At 35.7% G+C, this 17,348-nt stretch overlaps 1 protein-coding gene across 1 annotated transcript in view; it reads left to right on the top strand.

Annotated features, from left to right (window-relative positions):
- Window positions 1–971: 971 nt before the first annotated feature.
- The window catches only part of LOC144968720 (SWI/SNF-related matrix-associated actin-dependent regulator of chromatin subfamily B member 1-A-like), a 37,163-nt gene continuing 20,786 nt past the window's right edge, over window positions 972–17,348 (top strand). Inside the window, exons 1-5 of the mRNA XM_078907336.1 lie at window positions 972–1,119; window positions 10,334–10,439; window positions 11,650–11,776; window positions 12,733–12,873; window positions 16,168–16,295. Of these exons, the coding sequence (XP_078763462.1) occupies window positions 1,003–1,119; window positions 10,334–10,439; window positions 11,650–11,776; window positions 12,733–12,873; window positions 16,168–16,295 (619 nt within the window). The 5' untranslated portion in view covers window positions 972–1,002. The remainder of the gene's footprint in view (window positions 1,120–10,333; window positions 10,440–11,649; window positions 11,777–12,732; window positions 12,874–16,167; window positions 16,296–17,348) is intronic.

Here is a 17,348-nt window from a genome sequence, read left to right as displayed (position 1 = left end):
AAAATATAGTGGGCATTCTTTCCCACAACAAACTACATCTTCATATCAAATACTCTAGCACTACCATATTGTACGATCCAAACCCCAAATACGTAGGCGTGATCCTAGGTCGAATACTGACATACAAGTAAGCAACCCATTGAAAGCACAGCAAGTTAGCTGCGCAAATAAAACGAATTCGTAAAGACACTGTCTGAAAAATCCTGGAGAGCTATTCAATCAAACCATACTTAGATCGTCATCCCTCGCCTTATGTTGCAGCTTTCAACCTTGAAGCAATGGCCCACCTGCAGTAGCGTAATGTCAGGATAGAACAAAGAAACTTGCATCCAAATGCAGTGCAACAGTGTGGCCAATGTTTTCTCGTTTTGTTTTGTTTTCTTTTTTTTTTGGGGGGTTAAATTTTAAACGTTTTTCCTTCTCTTGTAATAAAGGCTAAAGAAACAAACAACACATCTGATGAAATAAAAAAAGAAATGTATTACTGTCATTGTGAACTTAGACTATACTCTGTTCACGCTGATTACTGTATTACAGTTAATGTTGATGATATTAATAATAATAATAATAATAATAATAATAATAATAATAATAATAATAATAATAATAGGTTGTGGATTATGGTGATGATGACGATAAAAAATTATAATCGTGAAGTTGATGATGATGATGATGCAGGTAAATATATGCAGGTCTGACATCCGAACCACTTATGGGTCTAGTTTAACCATACTGTAATGGACAGTATTTTGCGTCATTTTCTGATATTTCCATTACAACAATGAGCCCTAAGCTAGGACTTCATATATAGATGTCGCTGGCCGTAAGGAATTGGATTATCACACCTGCAAATAAATGCGCGTCGACTCACAAGACATGGCATGGCGTCTTAGTCTTATATGTACTTTAAGGGGAGGAAATAGGCTAGAGCTCTTTTAATAAAGAATAACGGAGTTATTTTTCTTGTATTACTTCTCTATTTTCTTTGTCCCAAGAACAAAAATGGCGTCCTCTCCGGTAAATGTAAACAGTCCAAGTAGTTCAACAAAAACATATGGAGATAAGCCGAAATCCTTTAAAATTGATCAAGATGGAGAAGCGTTTTATATTGGTTCTGAGGTAATGGGTTTCATCGATAAGATGGTATAATAAGCTCTACTTCCTTACAGCCACATCGTTTCCACTCGGTCTGTTGTTACTCTCGACTCTCACTCTGACTGGGCCCTGGGCCTGCCGGGTGTCATCCTCCAGTCCGTGTCAGTCTCACTACTCAGTTCGTCTTACTCTTACTCCTTAACCCTCTTCAAGTTCTTGCCAGACTCAGACTCGTCTCTTGAAGCATAATATCTCCCCTTTTCTTTGTTAATATTAATAAGCACCCATTTTAGTTTAGTCATTCTTTTTGTCCTTTTTTCTTCTTTACTTTCTTCACTTTCACCAAGTTGGTATGATTGGACTTTTGATATTGATATCGATGCCGATGGCTTTCGAGGAATGAATGTTGCCGGTATTGTCACTAGCACAGTGGCGAGGTCCTATCTTGCTTTGGCTTTGTTCATTCGAGCTCAAAATATAAAAAAAGCTAGCACTATTCAGTATCTGATACTGAATAGTGGTTTTGCACTATTCAGTATCTGATACTGAATAGTGGTTTTGCACTATTCAGTATCTGATACTGAATAGTGGTTTTGTACTATTTAGTATCTGATACTGAATAGTGGTTTTGCACTATTCAGTATCTGACACTGAATAGTGGTTTTGCACTTTCATACGGTGTTTTTTTTTTTCCGAAACCCGACAAAGTTATGGGAAGAGGGCAGCTGTGGGAGTGAATCTCGGACTCAGAGAAGTGTACAAAAGTGGGGAGTGAACCTGGGACTGGGTTTCAGCGGGTTTCGTAATAAAAAGCCGGACGACACCTGGCAATATCCGACAAAGTTATGGGACGTAGGCAGCAGCGTGTGTGTGTGTGTGTGTAGAGGCTGAGGAGGGGGGGGGGGAGGAGAGGGGGTGAACCTGAGATTCAGGGAAGTGTACACCAGTGGGGAGTGAACCTGGGACTCTGGGTTTTATAAAAAAGCAATAACAAATTGGGGGGGGGGGGATTACTTTTGTACGAAACCCGACAATATGCGGCAAAGAAGTGGAAAGTAGGCAACGCTTGGGGAGTGAACCTGGGACTCAGTGAAGTGTACACCAGTGGGGAGTGAACCTGAGACTATGGTTTTCGGCGAGCTTCAGCTAGTTTCATATAAAATCAATTACTTTTATACAAAACCCGACGAAACCTTGCAATATCCAAGAAAGTTATGGGTAGTAGGCAACAGTGGGGAGTGAAACTGAGATTCGGGGAAGTGTACACGAGTGGGGAGTGAACCTGGGACTGGGTTTCGGCGGATTTTGTTATTTTAAAAAAGCAATTACTTTTTGTTTACGAAATGCGCCAAATGCCAACAAATTGGGGCAAAGTTATGGAAAGTAAGCAAATAATGGGGACTGAACCTGAGACTCAGGGAAGTGTACACCAGTAGGGAGTGAACCTGAGACTCTGGGTTTAGGCGAATTTCAGCGAGTTTCATATATAAGCAATTACTTTTTTATGAAACCCGACGAAACCTGGAAATATCCGACAAAGTTATTGAAGTAGGCAATAGTGGGGGGTGAACCTGAGATTCATGGAAGAGTACACATGTGGGGAGTGAACCTGAGACTCTGGTTTTCGGCGGGTTTCAGCGAGTTTCATATAAATGCAATTACTTTTATACGAAACCCGGCAATATCCGACAAAGTTATGGGAGATTCAGGGAAGTGTACGCCAGTGGGGAGTGAACCTGAGACTCTGGTTTTCAGCGTGCTTCAGCGAGTTTCATATAAAAGCAATTACTTTTTTACGAAACCCGACGAAACCTGGCAATATCCGACAAAGTTATTGAAGTAGGCAACAGTGGGGGGTGAACCTGAGATTCAGGGAAGTGTACACTTGTGGGGAGTGAACCTGGGACTCTGGATATTGTAAAAAGACAATACCAAGTGGGAGGGGGAATTACTGTTTTACGAAACCTGCCAAAACCCGACAACGTTATGGGAAGCAGGCAGCAGTGGGGAGTGAATCTGGGATTTGGACACAGATGAGGATTGAACCTGGGACTGCGAGAGGCTGATACCAGTGGACAGTGAGCTCAGAATGTACTTTTATTTCGAAACCTACCGAAATTATCAAAAGTTATGGGAAGTGGGCACCATTGGGCAATGAACCGGGACTCAGGGAAGTGCACACTGGTTGAGAGTGAACCTGGGACTGTGAGAAGAGGATATCAGTGGAAATGAACCTGGGACTATGGGAGTTGGGTACCAGACGAGAATGAAGCAATTACTTTTTTACGAAACCAGCCAAAACCCACCGAAAAACCATAGACTTAGGTTTATTCCCCAATAGTGTACACTTCCCTGAGTCTCAGGTTCACTCCCCCACTGTTGCCTACTTTCTTTCCATAAATTTGTTGGATATTGTTGGGGTTCGTAAAAAAAGTAATTGCTTTTTTGTTACGAAACCCAGTCCCAGGTTCACTCCCCAATGGTGTACACTTCCCTGAGTCCCAGGTTCACTCCCCACTGCTGCCTGCTTCCCCTAACTTTGTCAGGTTTCGGCGTGTTTCGGCAGGTTTTAGGTTTCGTAAAAAAAGAAACACCCCTAAAAATACCACGGGTATTCAGTAAATAGATGTCAATTGTAGTCTAATATTCAGTATCTGTTTAAATTATTATTATTATTATTATTATTATTATTATTATTATTATTATTATTATTATTATTATTATTATTATTATTATTATTATTATTATTGTTATTATTATTATTATTATTATTATTATTATTATTATTAGACGTCTATTATTATTATTATTATTATTATTATTATTATTATTATTATTATTATTATTATTATTATCATTATTATTACTATTATTATTATTATTATTATTATTATTATTATTATTATTATATTATTATTATTATTATTATTATTATTATCACGTAAATTTTAATATAATACTGCAATTAATTCACGGAAGTACATCATTCAATTAAAAATGGCAGAAAGTCTGGCCACATATTTATAATGAATCGGGATTGTCTTAGATGACAAAACAAACAAACAAACAAAAACAACAACAAGAACAACAACAACAATAAATGTGACAAACAGAAAAAAGCAAGATTTTAAAAAGTAATGAACAATAGAAGAGCACATCAATGAAAAACAACAACGAGATTATAACACATAAAAGATATTCGTAATAAATCGATAACTGATTAAATAACTCCTACTACTTGATTTAAAAATCATAATCATAATAATGATGATGATGACGATTACAACAACAACAATAATAATAATAGTAAGTAGAAATAATAATAATAATAATAATAATAATAATAATAATAATAATAATAATAATAATAATAATAATAATAATAATAATAATAATAATAATAGTATAATATATACATTAAAATATATTACAAGAAAATAAAATGATTAAAACAAAAATATTGGGGAAAAATAAAAGTTAACCCGGCCGGGATTTGAACTCTCGAACCTTAAGTTCAGAGTCAAACAGCTTATCCACCAAGCCATGGTGTCACTGAACTTTTAGTGACATTTAATCATGTCTATTTATACATTAAAAAATGTATTTGAATGCCACTCTTCTTTTGATATTTTGAACTATGTTAATTGCACAATAGCAGAAATTTAAAAATAACGATCAAAATATTTCTACAACTTTGAATCGGGCTGTCAGTTACTGCACGAGTTCAATCTGGTAGTAGGTCAGCAGTTTATTTACATTCAACTGAGATTGTCGCACTTTTCACTCTCTCTATAATAAAAGAGTTCCTTATGGATACTGAATAGTGGCAAAGCACTATTCAGTATCTGATACTGAATAACCACTTCATATAAAAAAAGCTAGATTGGTGAAAAACATAGGGTTGGGGTGTGTTTAAGTTAAACAAGTTGTAAAAATAAATGGATGGACCCTTGCCCTGCAATCATCACATCACTAAATAGAATTGACCCTTAACCCTTCCTAGCCTCCTAGCTCACCCCATTTCTGCACCCCCCTCACTAGTCACATCGTCTCAGAAATGTAAACTCACTCCCATGAGTACCATTCTTCTTCACACACCTCATCACTTGTCTTCATTCGTATTTGGAATAATGAACTATGAACGAATTGTAGCAAGCCATACAGCCACACAAAGAGTGACAAAATCATCCCATTGTGATGCGACTGAGAGTTGATTCCACTGGCATTGAGTTATGACGCTTGCCATACACTCATACCATACACAACAATGTCCCATCTCCACCATTACGCTCTGTTTGTGTATTATAATGTGAAAGCGGTCTACCAGAAGAAGAATTTAAATAATTCCAGTCTTATTTGATTACTTTGTTGTAGCCAAGGTTTGTGGTCATGAATTTTGTTGAAAGTGAGGTAACTTTAGTGGAGTCAAATGGAAGAAAAAGGAAACCCTGGCAAATTTTCAAGTTTTCGGTTGAATCAGAGGTTTTGTTGGATCCAAGGTGCACAGCACCTATTAATTATTGTCTTGAAGCAAACTTTCATATTTCAATTGGCGCAGAGTGAGTCTGTGGTAACTATCAAATTGTCAATTATGAAACAGCAATGATAATCTTCCGCTATTAATCAACACTTTAGTATTGTCTTTAAATATAAGTTAAACTTAGGACTTGTGTCCTCTAAAATAAATGAAATGTGTTTATTATTTATTCATTGACTAACGAGGACTTCTTGGGCTCTGTGTCTACAGATTCTCCAGGATAAGTGAAACTACTCTTCAAACAGAGTCAATTGGCAGGAAATTATAATTCCATATATATGGCATAGCTGCATAGAATTATCCTCCTACGTTATTAAAATGAATTACTCAATATGGGATAACCCAAGACAGATAGAACAGTTTTACTACTAAGCCATGCTTTGTGAGTGAATCACGTCATTATATTATCAAACAATAACAATGCATGAGGATCTTATAGGTGATACAAATAAGGCATGCATTTGAGAGTGGGTTGGTTTTGGTACAAAACATCCTGTTTGTTATACGTTGTTACATAGTTATGAATTGATAGAACATGATGTAACAAACTCACTTTAACAAACAATTTATAAATGGGTTATAGGCTATGAATATGATTTTCTACGAGTAAGACTTCCTTACATCCTCTTCCTCCTAATCATCATCATCATCACTACTACTACTGCCACCACCAGTACTACTTCAACTACCACCACCACCAGATCATCACCACTATCAACACTGCCAGTAACTTCAAAACCATCAGCGTCAGCAATAATACTGCTACACTAACTATTACAATGACATTTATATTTGGTGATTTTGTAAGTGTTACTTTACATGATAGTTTGTTTGATGGCAGCTTGATGGGTCGCTGGATTTTTTCAGTTTTTTTTGTGTATGGCATTCAACACTGTTGCAAACTTTGACCCATGGGTGGGGTAAATGAGTCCAGACTTTACTTAATAGTAAGTGTGGTAGTATAGTTATAGGTGCTTTTAAAAGAAAAATTATTATAACTTCCCCCTAATCAGAATAAACACCCATCAATTAAATGACTCCTCTCTCTCTCTCTCTCTCTCTCTCTCTCTCTCTCTCTCTCTCTCTCTCTCTCTCTCTCTCTCACTTTCTTTCTATCTCCTTCCCTCTCTCTTTATATTTTACCCTTATTCATATATCACTCTCCCCCATTCTTCTATTAATCTTCATACTCTTTATAAACATCATCTGGTTATAGAAAGGTAATAGTATTAATTATTATAATTATAAGGGGTGCTCAACTTAGTTGACTCTTTCACTATGTTTTACAATTTTAACCCTCTAGTGTTCAGATTATTTTGGGGGAGTAGATAATGAGTTCCCTATATGGCCATGTCAATCATGTAGACATCCTATGATGACATAAGCCTACCCTTTGATGTCTGCAGTCACATTTTCATTTTCTACGGTCACTCATGGCTAAACTCCGCCCAGAAACGATTTCATAGGTCCGTCCATCACCAAATTTCAAACTTTTGTTCTCTTGAGTTCTTAAGTTTTTTGATTGAAGAATGATTGGCTATTGAGCATCTTGGCCCTTCAACGATTGGTCGTTCCGACCGCTCACGTGGCAACAGCTTTCAACATTGCATTGAGTCATCGCTGAAACACTGGAAGACGCTCATCGCATAGTTGCGTCACAATCACCACGTTGTTGAATATATTATCCAGGCACGGTTGATAGGTAAAAAAGCCAAACTATGTTCTAGTTACATTTGAAACAAACAAAGTATATCACTGATCTCGTCTCATTGAGATATAAAGAATGATATAAAAATCAAGAAAATCGATAAATAAAAAAGTTGCTAAAAAAAGCTAAATTTAAAAAATGCAATTTTTAAAATCAAATTTATTCGTAAAACAGTTGGTTTTCAACCGATTTTTCTGAAATAAGGACCAATGTTCTTTTTTTCAAGCAGATTTCAACAATGTGACTTTCAAATTCCTCAGAATTATATTTTTTACTTTAGATTTTAGCTTTTAGGCCTACTCAAAAAGGTGTTATATTTCTTGCATAACAATAGCGTAATGCATGGACGGCGAGAAGCGTCTTTGTTTCAGCCGGATAGATAGCCTGTGATTGGTCGAAGACTTTGAGACGCTTGATTCACAATTCTACACGAATGGATGGTGGCGGTAGATCAAAGAGGTGTAACAAATTTATTTACCAACTATTTTTCTTAGTGCTAAAATTACAAAGTAATAATTTCGCATCAGAAAAAATAACTCTGAAGTTCCTATCTCTTTATTACAATAAAATTGATACACCAATAACAAAATTGCCCCACAAATAAGGGAGTTATAAATTATTCATAATATTTTTTAAAGTTTACAAAATTTGTTATCAAAGTCATTTTTCATCACCAAAGTCGTAATTTTTTTCTGATTTTTACCAAAGTGCAATGTCAATGATTTTCATGGAGATAAAAAATATAAAGTGAGTAGATGTGACTCATATATAAGGGAACAACACAAAACAAACAACGTTTCGGCCCTTGGCCTTCGTCAGGAGACAGTCAACAAAAACACAAACAAATATGTAAATTTACAAAATATCACATTTTGTCAAATGTGGAAATAAAGTTAATGTGAGGAAAGGGCGTCGAGTGTTGATGCAAGAAGTGGCGCGAGATAAGGAGAGAGAGAGGGGGGGGGGGGAGAGAGAAAGAATGAGAGAGAGAGAGAGAGAGAATGGAGAGGATGTGTATATGTTTGTGTATGTGTGTCCGTGTGCGTATGTCTGTGTATGTGTATATATAGTAAAAGTAACTGCAAAAAGGTCTTAAAAATGGGGATGGGGGTGAGAGAGCGATTGATTGGGTGGTTAGTATATCATACCAAATATATATCAATGAACAAAATGAGAGGAGGAGAGATAGGTAGATAGAAGGAGATAGAGAGAGAGAGGGAGAGAAACAGAGAGGGAGAGAAATAGAGAGAGAGATGGATAGATAGATAGGTAGGTAGATAGATAGATAGATAGAAAGATAGATAGAGAGAAAGGGAGAGAGGATGTAAGTTTCCGTGAGTGGTCGGTCTAAGACTGGTAGAAGGAGTTAGTGTGTAGGTAGGTATGTATTAAGGTAGAGATGAAGGCGGAGGAAAAGGTAAGAAAGAATAGTTGTAATTTTAACGTAATTTGGAGAGACTTAATATCGGGGGGAAAAAAAAAAAATTGGGGGGGGGGGGGGGGGGTTCTTTTTATTAGAAGAAAATGAAAGAGGTGAGAAAGGAAAAAGAAGTAAATATGAAAATGAAACTTATCGAATGGATGATGATGGCATCGTTGATCCGCAGGATTGGAGAAAGAAATAAACACAAATAGAATGGGCTTATGCAAACCGAATGAAGAAATTAAAACTGGTAGAGTTGGAGATGGTCAAGTGGGGATGGGACGGTGAGAGGGAGAGGGCACTGAGTGCGAAGGACGAGTGAGCAAGTAATATGGGCGTCCAGGCGAGTCCTAGATTCTAGTGGTGGATGGAGAGATGGATAGAAGGATGGGGATGGGGGAATGGAGGAAGGAAGAGTGAATGAGTGAAAGGAGGGATATGAAGAGAGGAGGAGTAAGGTGGAGGATTTTAAGAGTGCATAGGAGAGGGTGACTCGGATTAGCAGTGGTTGACTATAGATTAAAATAAATAAATAGATAAATGAATAATGATAGTACTGATGGTGGTCATGAAAAACCGGTAATAATAAATTATATAGATTAAAAGGTCATTATTGCTGTGACCACCTTGAACAATACTCTTTTTTGATAATGATCCTAATATATTAGTAATAATAATAATAATAATAATAATAATAATAATAATAATAATAAATAATAATAATAATAATATAATAATAATAATAATAATAATAATAATAATAATAATAATAGAATAATAATAAAACTAATAATAATAATAGAATAATAATAATGATTTTCACCCGCAAATATAACAGGATTCAAATCGCAATTTCTACAACATATTTTATTTTCTGTCGGCAAATATATAAAAATCAAAGCTGAAAACATCCTGCAACAGTGACAGACATGTCATTGTCTTCACAACGATTGGATTTTACTTACTGAGGCCAGTTTTGACTACCCCGCCCATGAATATTATGCCATTGTCGGTTTTTGTCAGATTGAATCTTAAAGAGTTAATTTGTTTAAACTACTTGGAGTTTTATTTGTAAGAATAAGAACCATAAACGTTGGGCTACGGTAACAAAGATAAAGCATAAAAACAAATACTTTCAGACCTTTTGACCAAAAGTTAATTTTAAATCTCTTGAATGTACAGTTGGTCTTTAAAATCGTTTTAAGGGAAGGACAATTCATTAAAACTCTACATACCCTGAAGTATGTTATACCTCTACTATTAAGAATGGATGTACACAAGTTGTAATGTAATATACGAAACAGTGGTATTTTATTATGATTTTGTTTGTTTGTCCAATGGACCAATAGGTTTTTCTCCTTTTTGACAAATTGTCATTGTCATCACTGATGAAAGAGTCTAATTGGAACATTATTTTTGATTGGGTTAATGTAATCAATTTCAAACTTCTAGTGGAAGTTCAATTCAATATTTAACTAATTTTTAAGGTCCAGTTTGAAAGAATGCATTGTAAATTGGTTCATGGTTGGTAGAATTATAATTACTTTTCATTTTTCTAATTTGCTTTCAGGTTGGGAATTATTTGCGCATGTTTAGAGGATCACTCTACAAAAAATACCCTTCTATGTGGAGGAGGTTGATCACAATAGAGGAAAGAAAAAAGCTAGCTAACATGGGTAATTTCTTTTCTTTAAATCCTCTTATAAGCTGCAGCACCTAATTCTGTTTTTAACCTTCATCTGCTTTTTTTATATGTTGTTACGTCTGACACGGCAGCCTTGTTTTTAGGACTGCAACATGATACAGGTAAAAAGAACAAACCATTTATCTGTAAACTTACGGTAAAAGTTATTTTGATTTCCTGACAGATGATGAATAATATTTATTTCTTTACTGACAATAAGCTGATCAATTTTTGATATTTCAAAATACGTAATAACAAATAAACTTTTTAAATTAATTATTGCATTTTATTTTAATATTATATTCTTCACTCAAAAGATATGTTCTCGAATGTAGACATCTCTGTACTTACTTTAATTTGTGAACCTACCTTGTGAAAATGATATTCAATCGTGGATTAAATTATGTCATATCTTGGAGTACAATTACTAAAATAAAGTTGGGAAGGAAGGAAGAGAGAAATTTGTGGAGCAGGTACTTGGTTAACATCTGAGAAAGTGTGAACCACGTCAGGTTAAGCAGATAGAAAAAAAAATGTACCCCACCTCCCATCCAAAAAACAAACTGTTCCTAGTCTTGGGATTGAACCTCAGACCTTTTCTTGCCAAACAGATGTGCTACCATTGCGCCAGCGCAGAGTGGTTATTTCTTATCTATTCTAGTAGTAGTATTGATAACATTAAGAATTCCCAAAGTTTAGATTCATACCGGTCTCACACACTAATTGACTATTATATTATTAGATGTAGAGTAAAGAAAATTGAATTTGAAAGTTTTCTAGAGAATGATATTGATAGAATCCAGTCCAGATTGATTTGGAATAAAATTAAACAGACAAATAATCAAAGGGCAAGGGATGATATTTCTTTCTATTCTTAACTGAACAAACTCTTCCAGAAAGTAATAGGACATAGAGGAAATTATCCAGTTTAAAGGAAGCATATAACAGATTGGACGAAGAGCAAAGGAATTTTTCTTTTTCTTTTCTAAATTAAGATGATAAAAGAGTTGTCAAAGCCAGCTCAAAGCCAGCTACTGTCTGTTCAGGCTTTATAAGGAGAGCTGCTCATTTTCCATCAACTACATAATTAAAGTTTTCTTTCCTTTATTTTCCCCTATTTTTTCTTTAACTATTCAAAATAAATTAATGTCATTTAATTTGATTTATCTATATATATTTTTTTTTACTATTTTGTAATTCAGGTTTTGCTCATCACTCACTTGCGACCAATATTACGCTGCTTAGAGCTAGAGAAGTGGATGAAATAATCCAAGGTGCTGATGACAAATATAAAGCTGTTTCCCTTAGTTCAGACACATCCTTTGTGACGTAAGTTTTGGTTCTTTCATCATATTCCTAAATGCCTGAATTCTTCCTTTGGGAATTGTCCTTGATCAGAACTGTCTTTCATGAGCCCTAATGGAATGAGAACATTACATGTTTGTCAATTGCAGGATGAATATGTTTTATTTATCAGATTTAATTTGTGAAGGTGTCTTTGGTCCAGCACTATGATATCTCATTTTATAACAAAGTCAAGCTATTATGAGCATGGTCATTGACTGACTGGGTTGTAACAATAAAAAAGGTTCTTCCCCAGATGCGATGTCCATGTGTAAGGTACTTTTCATCTAGTTGTAGGCTGTGGCAGATATATTGTTCTTATACAAAAAAAGGATGCCCAACAAGTAATTTGTACTGTATGTAATGGTTGATGCTGGAATAGTTGATGTATTGTACTTAAGTTCATGGGAACTATATGAATGTACACGTACACTTATTTCAATTTTTGACTTCAATGACATGATGAAACTGGATAGAGCTTTAGCTTTGTCTACAGTTGCTATATTTTTCTCCTTTTTATTTTTTATACCAAGCTGCAGTTTAATTGTATACCAAATTCACGAAAAAAAAAAGAAAAAGATTAATGAAATTTATTTGGCCATAATATTGTAAGTTACAATGGCACCAAACAGCACTGGAGGAAATTTAAAAACAAAACAAAACAACAAAAATGTCAAACATATGCCAAGACCATCCTTCTTTTAAAACATTTTGTTAAAATCTTTGAACTTAGCAACCAAAATTGAGTTTGTGATTTGTTTTTTTCACTTTAATTCAAAGTGTGGAGGTGCCAAAAAAGGAGGAGGGCTGTCCATTTATTTCTTTAAAAAAAAAAAACCAACAAAAAGGCGTTTTGCATGCAAGAGGAGCGTTATCTTTGTGCAGAATGAGAGTATGTATTTCTTGCTATGAGAATTTATTATTTTTCTTTCATCAAACAGCCAGAGCATGAAGAGCAAACGAGGAAGTAGCTGGGTACCCACAATACCCAGTAGTTCTCACCATTTGGATGCGGTTCCATGTTCTACACACATCAATCGTAACAGATTGTCCAAGTCAAAGATAAGGACTTTCCCGCTGTGGTATGATATCCCATTTTGTTGTCATACCATGATTGCTTATTTGAATTAGTAGAAGTAATCTTTTTTTAAAAATCTTATTTCACAAAACAAGCTAAAATGGAATGTCAGTTCATTGTTTATCTTTCAGAGTTTTGAAAGAGCTTGCCTCTGTTTGATTTTTCAGAGATCACTCGACACTGATGAAGTCCCAGACCCAGTGGGTTGGAGAACAGCTAATGTAGCTCCTATTTTATAAAAGGACAGAGAATAATTCCATCAAATTACTGCGCAGTGACTCTCACTTGTATCTCAAGCAAGCTTATTAAGCATACCATTGTCAGCCAGATGATATAATACACAGATAAGCATGATATCTTTTATGAACTCCAACACGGTTTTAGGTCCAGGTGCTCATGTGGAACGCAAGTACAGTGGAACCTCCCAATAGCGACATGCCACGGGACCGAGTTTTTATGTCGTTATCCGGAGGTGTCGTTATTTAGATGTTTCCAAGATGGCGGACAAAGTGGGCGTGGTAAGGCCCGCGGGACCAGTTTTTATTAACATTGACAAAACAAACAAAACATTGTAGTGTATTCCTCTTAGAGGGTTCTTGTGCGTGTGTCTGGATGAGACTTTTAGGTGATCTGAACTGAGTACACTGATAGTGTCCTCCTAGAATCAACATCTGTTCCCTATTTAAACCATTCCCCTTTGTCTTACTTTTTCTTATGTCATTTCAATTGTAAATCTAGAATGTTTTTTACTCTCCAATTTTCTTCCTTTTTACTGGAGCTGATATGACATAGATGTGTCACAAGCGCTGTAAAACTCTTTAAAACAAACAAAAACAGGTAATTCGGACGCTGTGAGTTAGATAAAATTCCTCATCCTATTCCTCCTCCTCCCACAAAAACACTACTACTACTACTACTACTACTACTACTACTACTGCTACTGCTACTACTACTACTACTACTACTATTACTACTACTACTACTACTACTACTTTTTTTTTTTACTATTACACTACTACTACTACTACTACTACTACTACTACTACTACTACTACTACTTCTATCATGAAATAATATCACATTTTCCAAGATTTTGTGTTTACTTGCTTACACTTACATTTATACCTTGGTTTTTATTAATGCATATCAGCCAAGATTCGTCAAAAAAAAGCTGTGTTCTCATTGGTTCAAGCAGGAATCGTTTATTTTTACAAACTTTGAGTACTCATATTCGGTATTTTTAGTATCAGATATCTACGAAAATCGCAAAATGATGTTGTTATTCGGAGGTTTTATCAAAAAGTGCGTCGTTATTTGGAGGTACTGATCTTAAATAGAAAAAAAATCGGGACCACTGGTCAAAATTGTTATCAGGAGGTTGTCGCTATTCGGAGGTGTCGTAATCGGGAGGTTCCACTGTAATTAGCTTTATTGATGACATTTCAGTCTCTTGAGAAGGGCCAACAAACTGATGTACTTATAATGGACTTCTCCAAGGCCTTTGACAAAATTGACCACAACATGATATGCCACAAGCTTCGACAATATGAGATAAATGGGAAAATCAACAGATGGATTGACAACTTCCTCCTGAGAGGCCGTACCCAATCAGGGATTATTGACGGTGAATCATCCAAGTCTGTCCCAGTTGAATCTGGTGTTCCTCAAGGCTTGGTCCCACTCTCTTTCTTTTTTATATTAATGACCTGGCAGATGCTCTTGATTCGAAAGTCTGCCTTTTTGCAGATCAGATGACATAATTGCATGCTTGATAACACTAGAGGATGGAGCACGTCTGCAACACGACCTTGAGAAACTGGCGATTTGGAAACAGAAACACTGCATGGAGTTTCATCCAGAGAAATGCAATATCATTTCCATAATCCAGAAAGAAATCTCCTATTACATGCAATTACAAGTTACACAACTACACCTTAGAGCACATAACACCAGCCAAATATTTAGGTATAACAATAAAATAAAACTTAAAATGGGACATTACAACAAAAGAAAATAGTACCTTTGGTTTCCTTCGAAGAAATTTAAAGGTTAAATTTACAAGCCTAAAACATTAGCTTACAAGACATTAGTTCAACCACAAATTGAATACGCATGCAATGTTTGGGATTTACAAACAAAACACCTTGTTGATAAACTGGAAACAGAACAGAGACGAGCCACTCGTTTTGTTACAGGAAATTACGAGAGAACATCAAGTGTGAGCAGCTTGATTAATCAACTTGAATTTAAGTCACTCTAAATTAGGAGGAAAGCAGCACGCCTGACTATGGTGTATAAGATAAAGAACAGCCTGGTGGCAATTTCAAATCCTGACCTCCAAACACCTAGGACTTCTAGGACTTCCCACATTGACAGTTTTATTCCCCTGACATCCACCATAGACCTCAGAAAATTCTCATTTTGCTCCTGAACCATCACAGATTGAAGCAATTTACCGCAGGAAATTACATCTGTACCCACTTTAGATTTATTTTTAGAGCTTCAAGATCACTGCTGAATTTTTAAAGTTAATGTTATTGTTCATGTCAAAATCTTTATGAGTGAAGATGGACATTAACGGAAGATTCAGATTCAGATATCACAAATGTGTCGTTTCCTAGTTATGGCATTGTGATTTCAGACAGGTGTTACTGATAAAAAATACATGAAGAAAACTAATATAGCTGTCATCTGCATTTTTTGCCAAATTGGGACCTACAATTTGCCAAAATTTGCAAAAAAAACCCCCAAAATTTGCCAAGAAATTTGCCAAAAAGACCAAAATTTGCCCAAAAATTTGCCGAGGAGAACTAAGCGTTTCAGTAAAAATTAACGCGCGATACAGAAAAAAAATATAGAAAAGACAATTTATTACATTTAAGGAGGTTACATTTATTAATTTACACGATAGCGTTGTTACAGAGATTTTAAAGGATCATTATCTGTAGAGTGTAGCTTCCCTTGGTTTGGGCCCAGGCAAAGCTGCAACATTTCTCAAGTTTCGCACCTTTTTTTTTCGTTATCTTGTTTTCGCTTCTTTTTTTTTCCCAAAATTTGCCACGCGATTTGCCAATTTTCCCAAAATTTGCCACGATTTGCCAATTTTGGGAAATTTGCCAAAATTTGCGGATCGCCCTGATATTTGCCATTTGCGGCCGCAAAAAATGCAGATGACAGATATAGTAGAGCTTTATGTTAGGATAACAGGGATGTTTTGTTTTGTTTGCAACATCCTTTGTAAACATGATATTTTACTTTACTAGACATTAGGAATGATTTTCTATTTATTTTATTCTAGTTTTGATGATACAGATCCCTCTATCATTCACCAAAATGCCAATAAGAAAGAGGAACTCATTCCCATTCGGCTTGATATGGAAATAGAGGGACAGAAACTTCGAGATTGTTTTACTTGGAACAAAAATGGTAAGATTTTATGATCACCTAAAGTTGACTGGACTGGTGGTCAATGTTTTTTTAACAAGATTTTGTTGAATATGAGGTGTCTTTTTTACATTAATAAACAAGGGATTAAACTTTGTAAGTATTAAAGTTGTTAAAAATAAATGGATTACTCCTCCACTCTCTTTCCCTCCTCTCCACTTTGTCCTGCAAGCACCAATGGTTAAAATGAATGTGCCACCTCCCCATCTCCCCCCCACAGACATTATGGCTCGCACCATCTCATAAATGTAACTTTTCACTCCAACGAGGCCCATTTTTCTTCATACCTCACCACTTCTCCCCATTTGCAATGATACCACACATACACTCAACCTCTCACAGCACACAGCCTCACAAAGAGAGACAAATTCATCCTATTGCAATGTGACTTGAGTGTCATTTCGTGCAATACATTCTCTCACACACAGTGTCCCCAACCCTACCCCTATGCCCTGATTGCTAATGTATATTATAATGTCAAAGTGGTCTACCAGACAATGCTGGTGGGTTAGGAAAGCAGAGCAAGATTATTTTTTTTAGGGGACCCTTGTAAAGCTCTTTGAGCACGTTTAGTGAATAGAAAAGCTCAAGTTATTAATTTTAAAAAATGCCAATCTTGTCTCCACTTGGCATGCTATTTGCGGTTTTGATTACTTTGTTGTGTCCAAGGTGTGTGGTTAAGAACCTTGTTGAATTCAAGGTAGCTTTAGTAATGTCAAACAGAACAATAACCCAGGGATTTTTAAACTTTTCATTTGATCTGAGGTGCACTGTATTAGAAAGATTGTTAATATTTTTGCCGTTATACTTCAGAACTGCTGTTCATAGAATGTACCCTTCACATTTGGCAGACCATGGTAACATTAGGATTGGTGCCGGGGGGGGGGGGGGGGGGGGGTTCTTCAACCCCTGGAGCATCCTTTTAAATAGTAACTCACAAGTCTCACTAAATATAAATGTGTGAGATATCAATTTTTAAGCCTCTGTGTGTATAAATAAGGTTGTTCATCGCGAAATATTGATTGTAAAAAGAAA

The sequence above is a fragment of the Berghia stephanieae genome, chromosome 3 (genome assembly GCF_034508935.2).
Source record: "Berghia stephanieae isolate SIO BIC M18660-M18661 chromosome 3, UCSD_Bste_1.3, whole genome shotgun sequence".
Classification (NCBI taxonomy): domain Eukaryota; kingdom Metazoa; phylum Mollusca; class Gastropoda; order Nudibranchia; family Aeolidiidae; genus Berghia; species Berghia stephanieae.
This window is presented reverse-complemented; position numbering and strand designations above follow the sequence as displayed.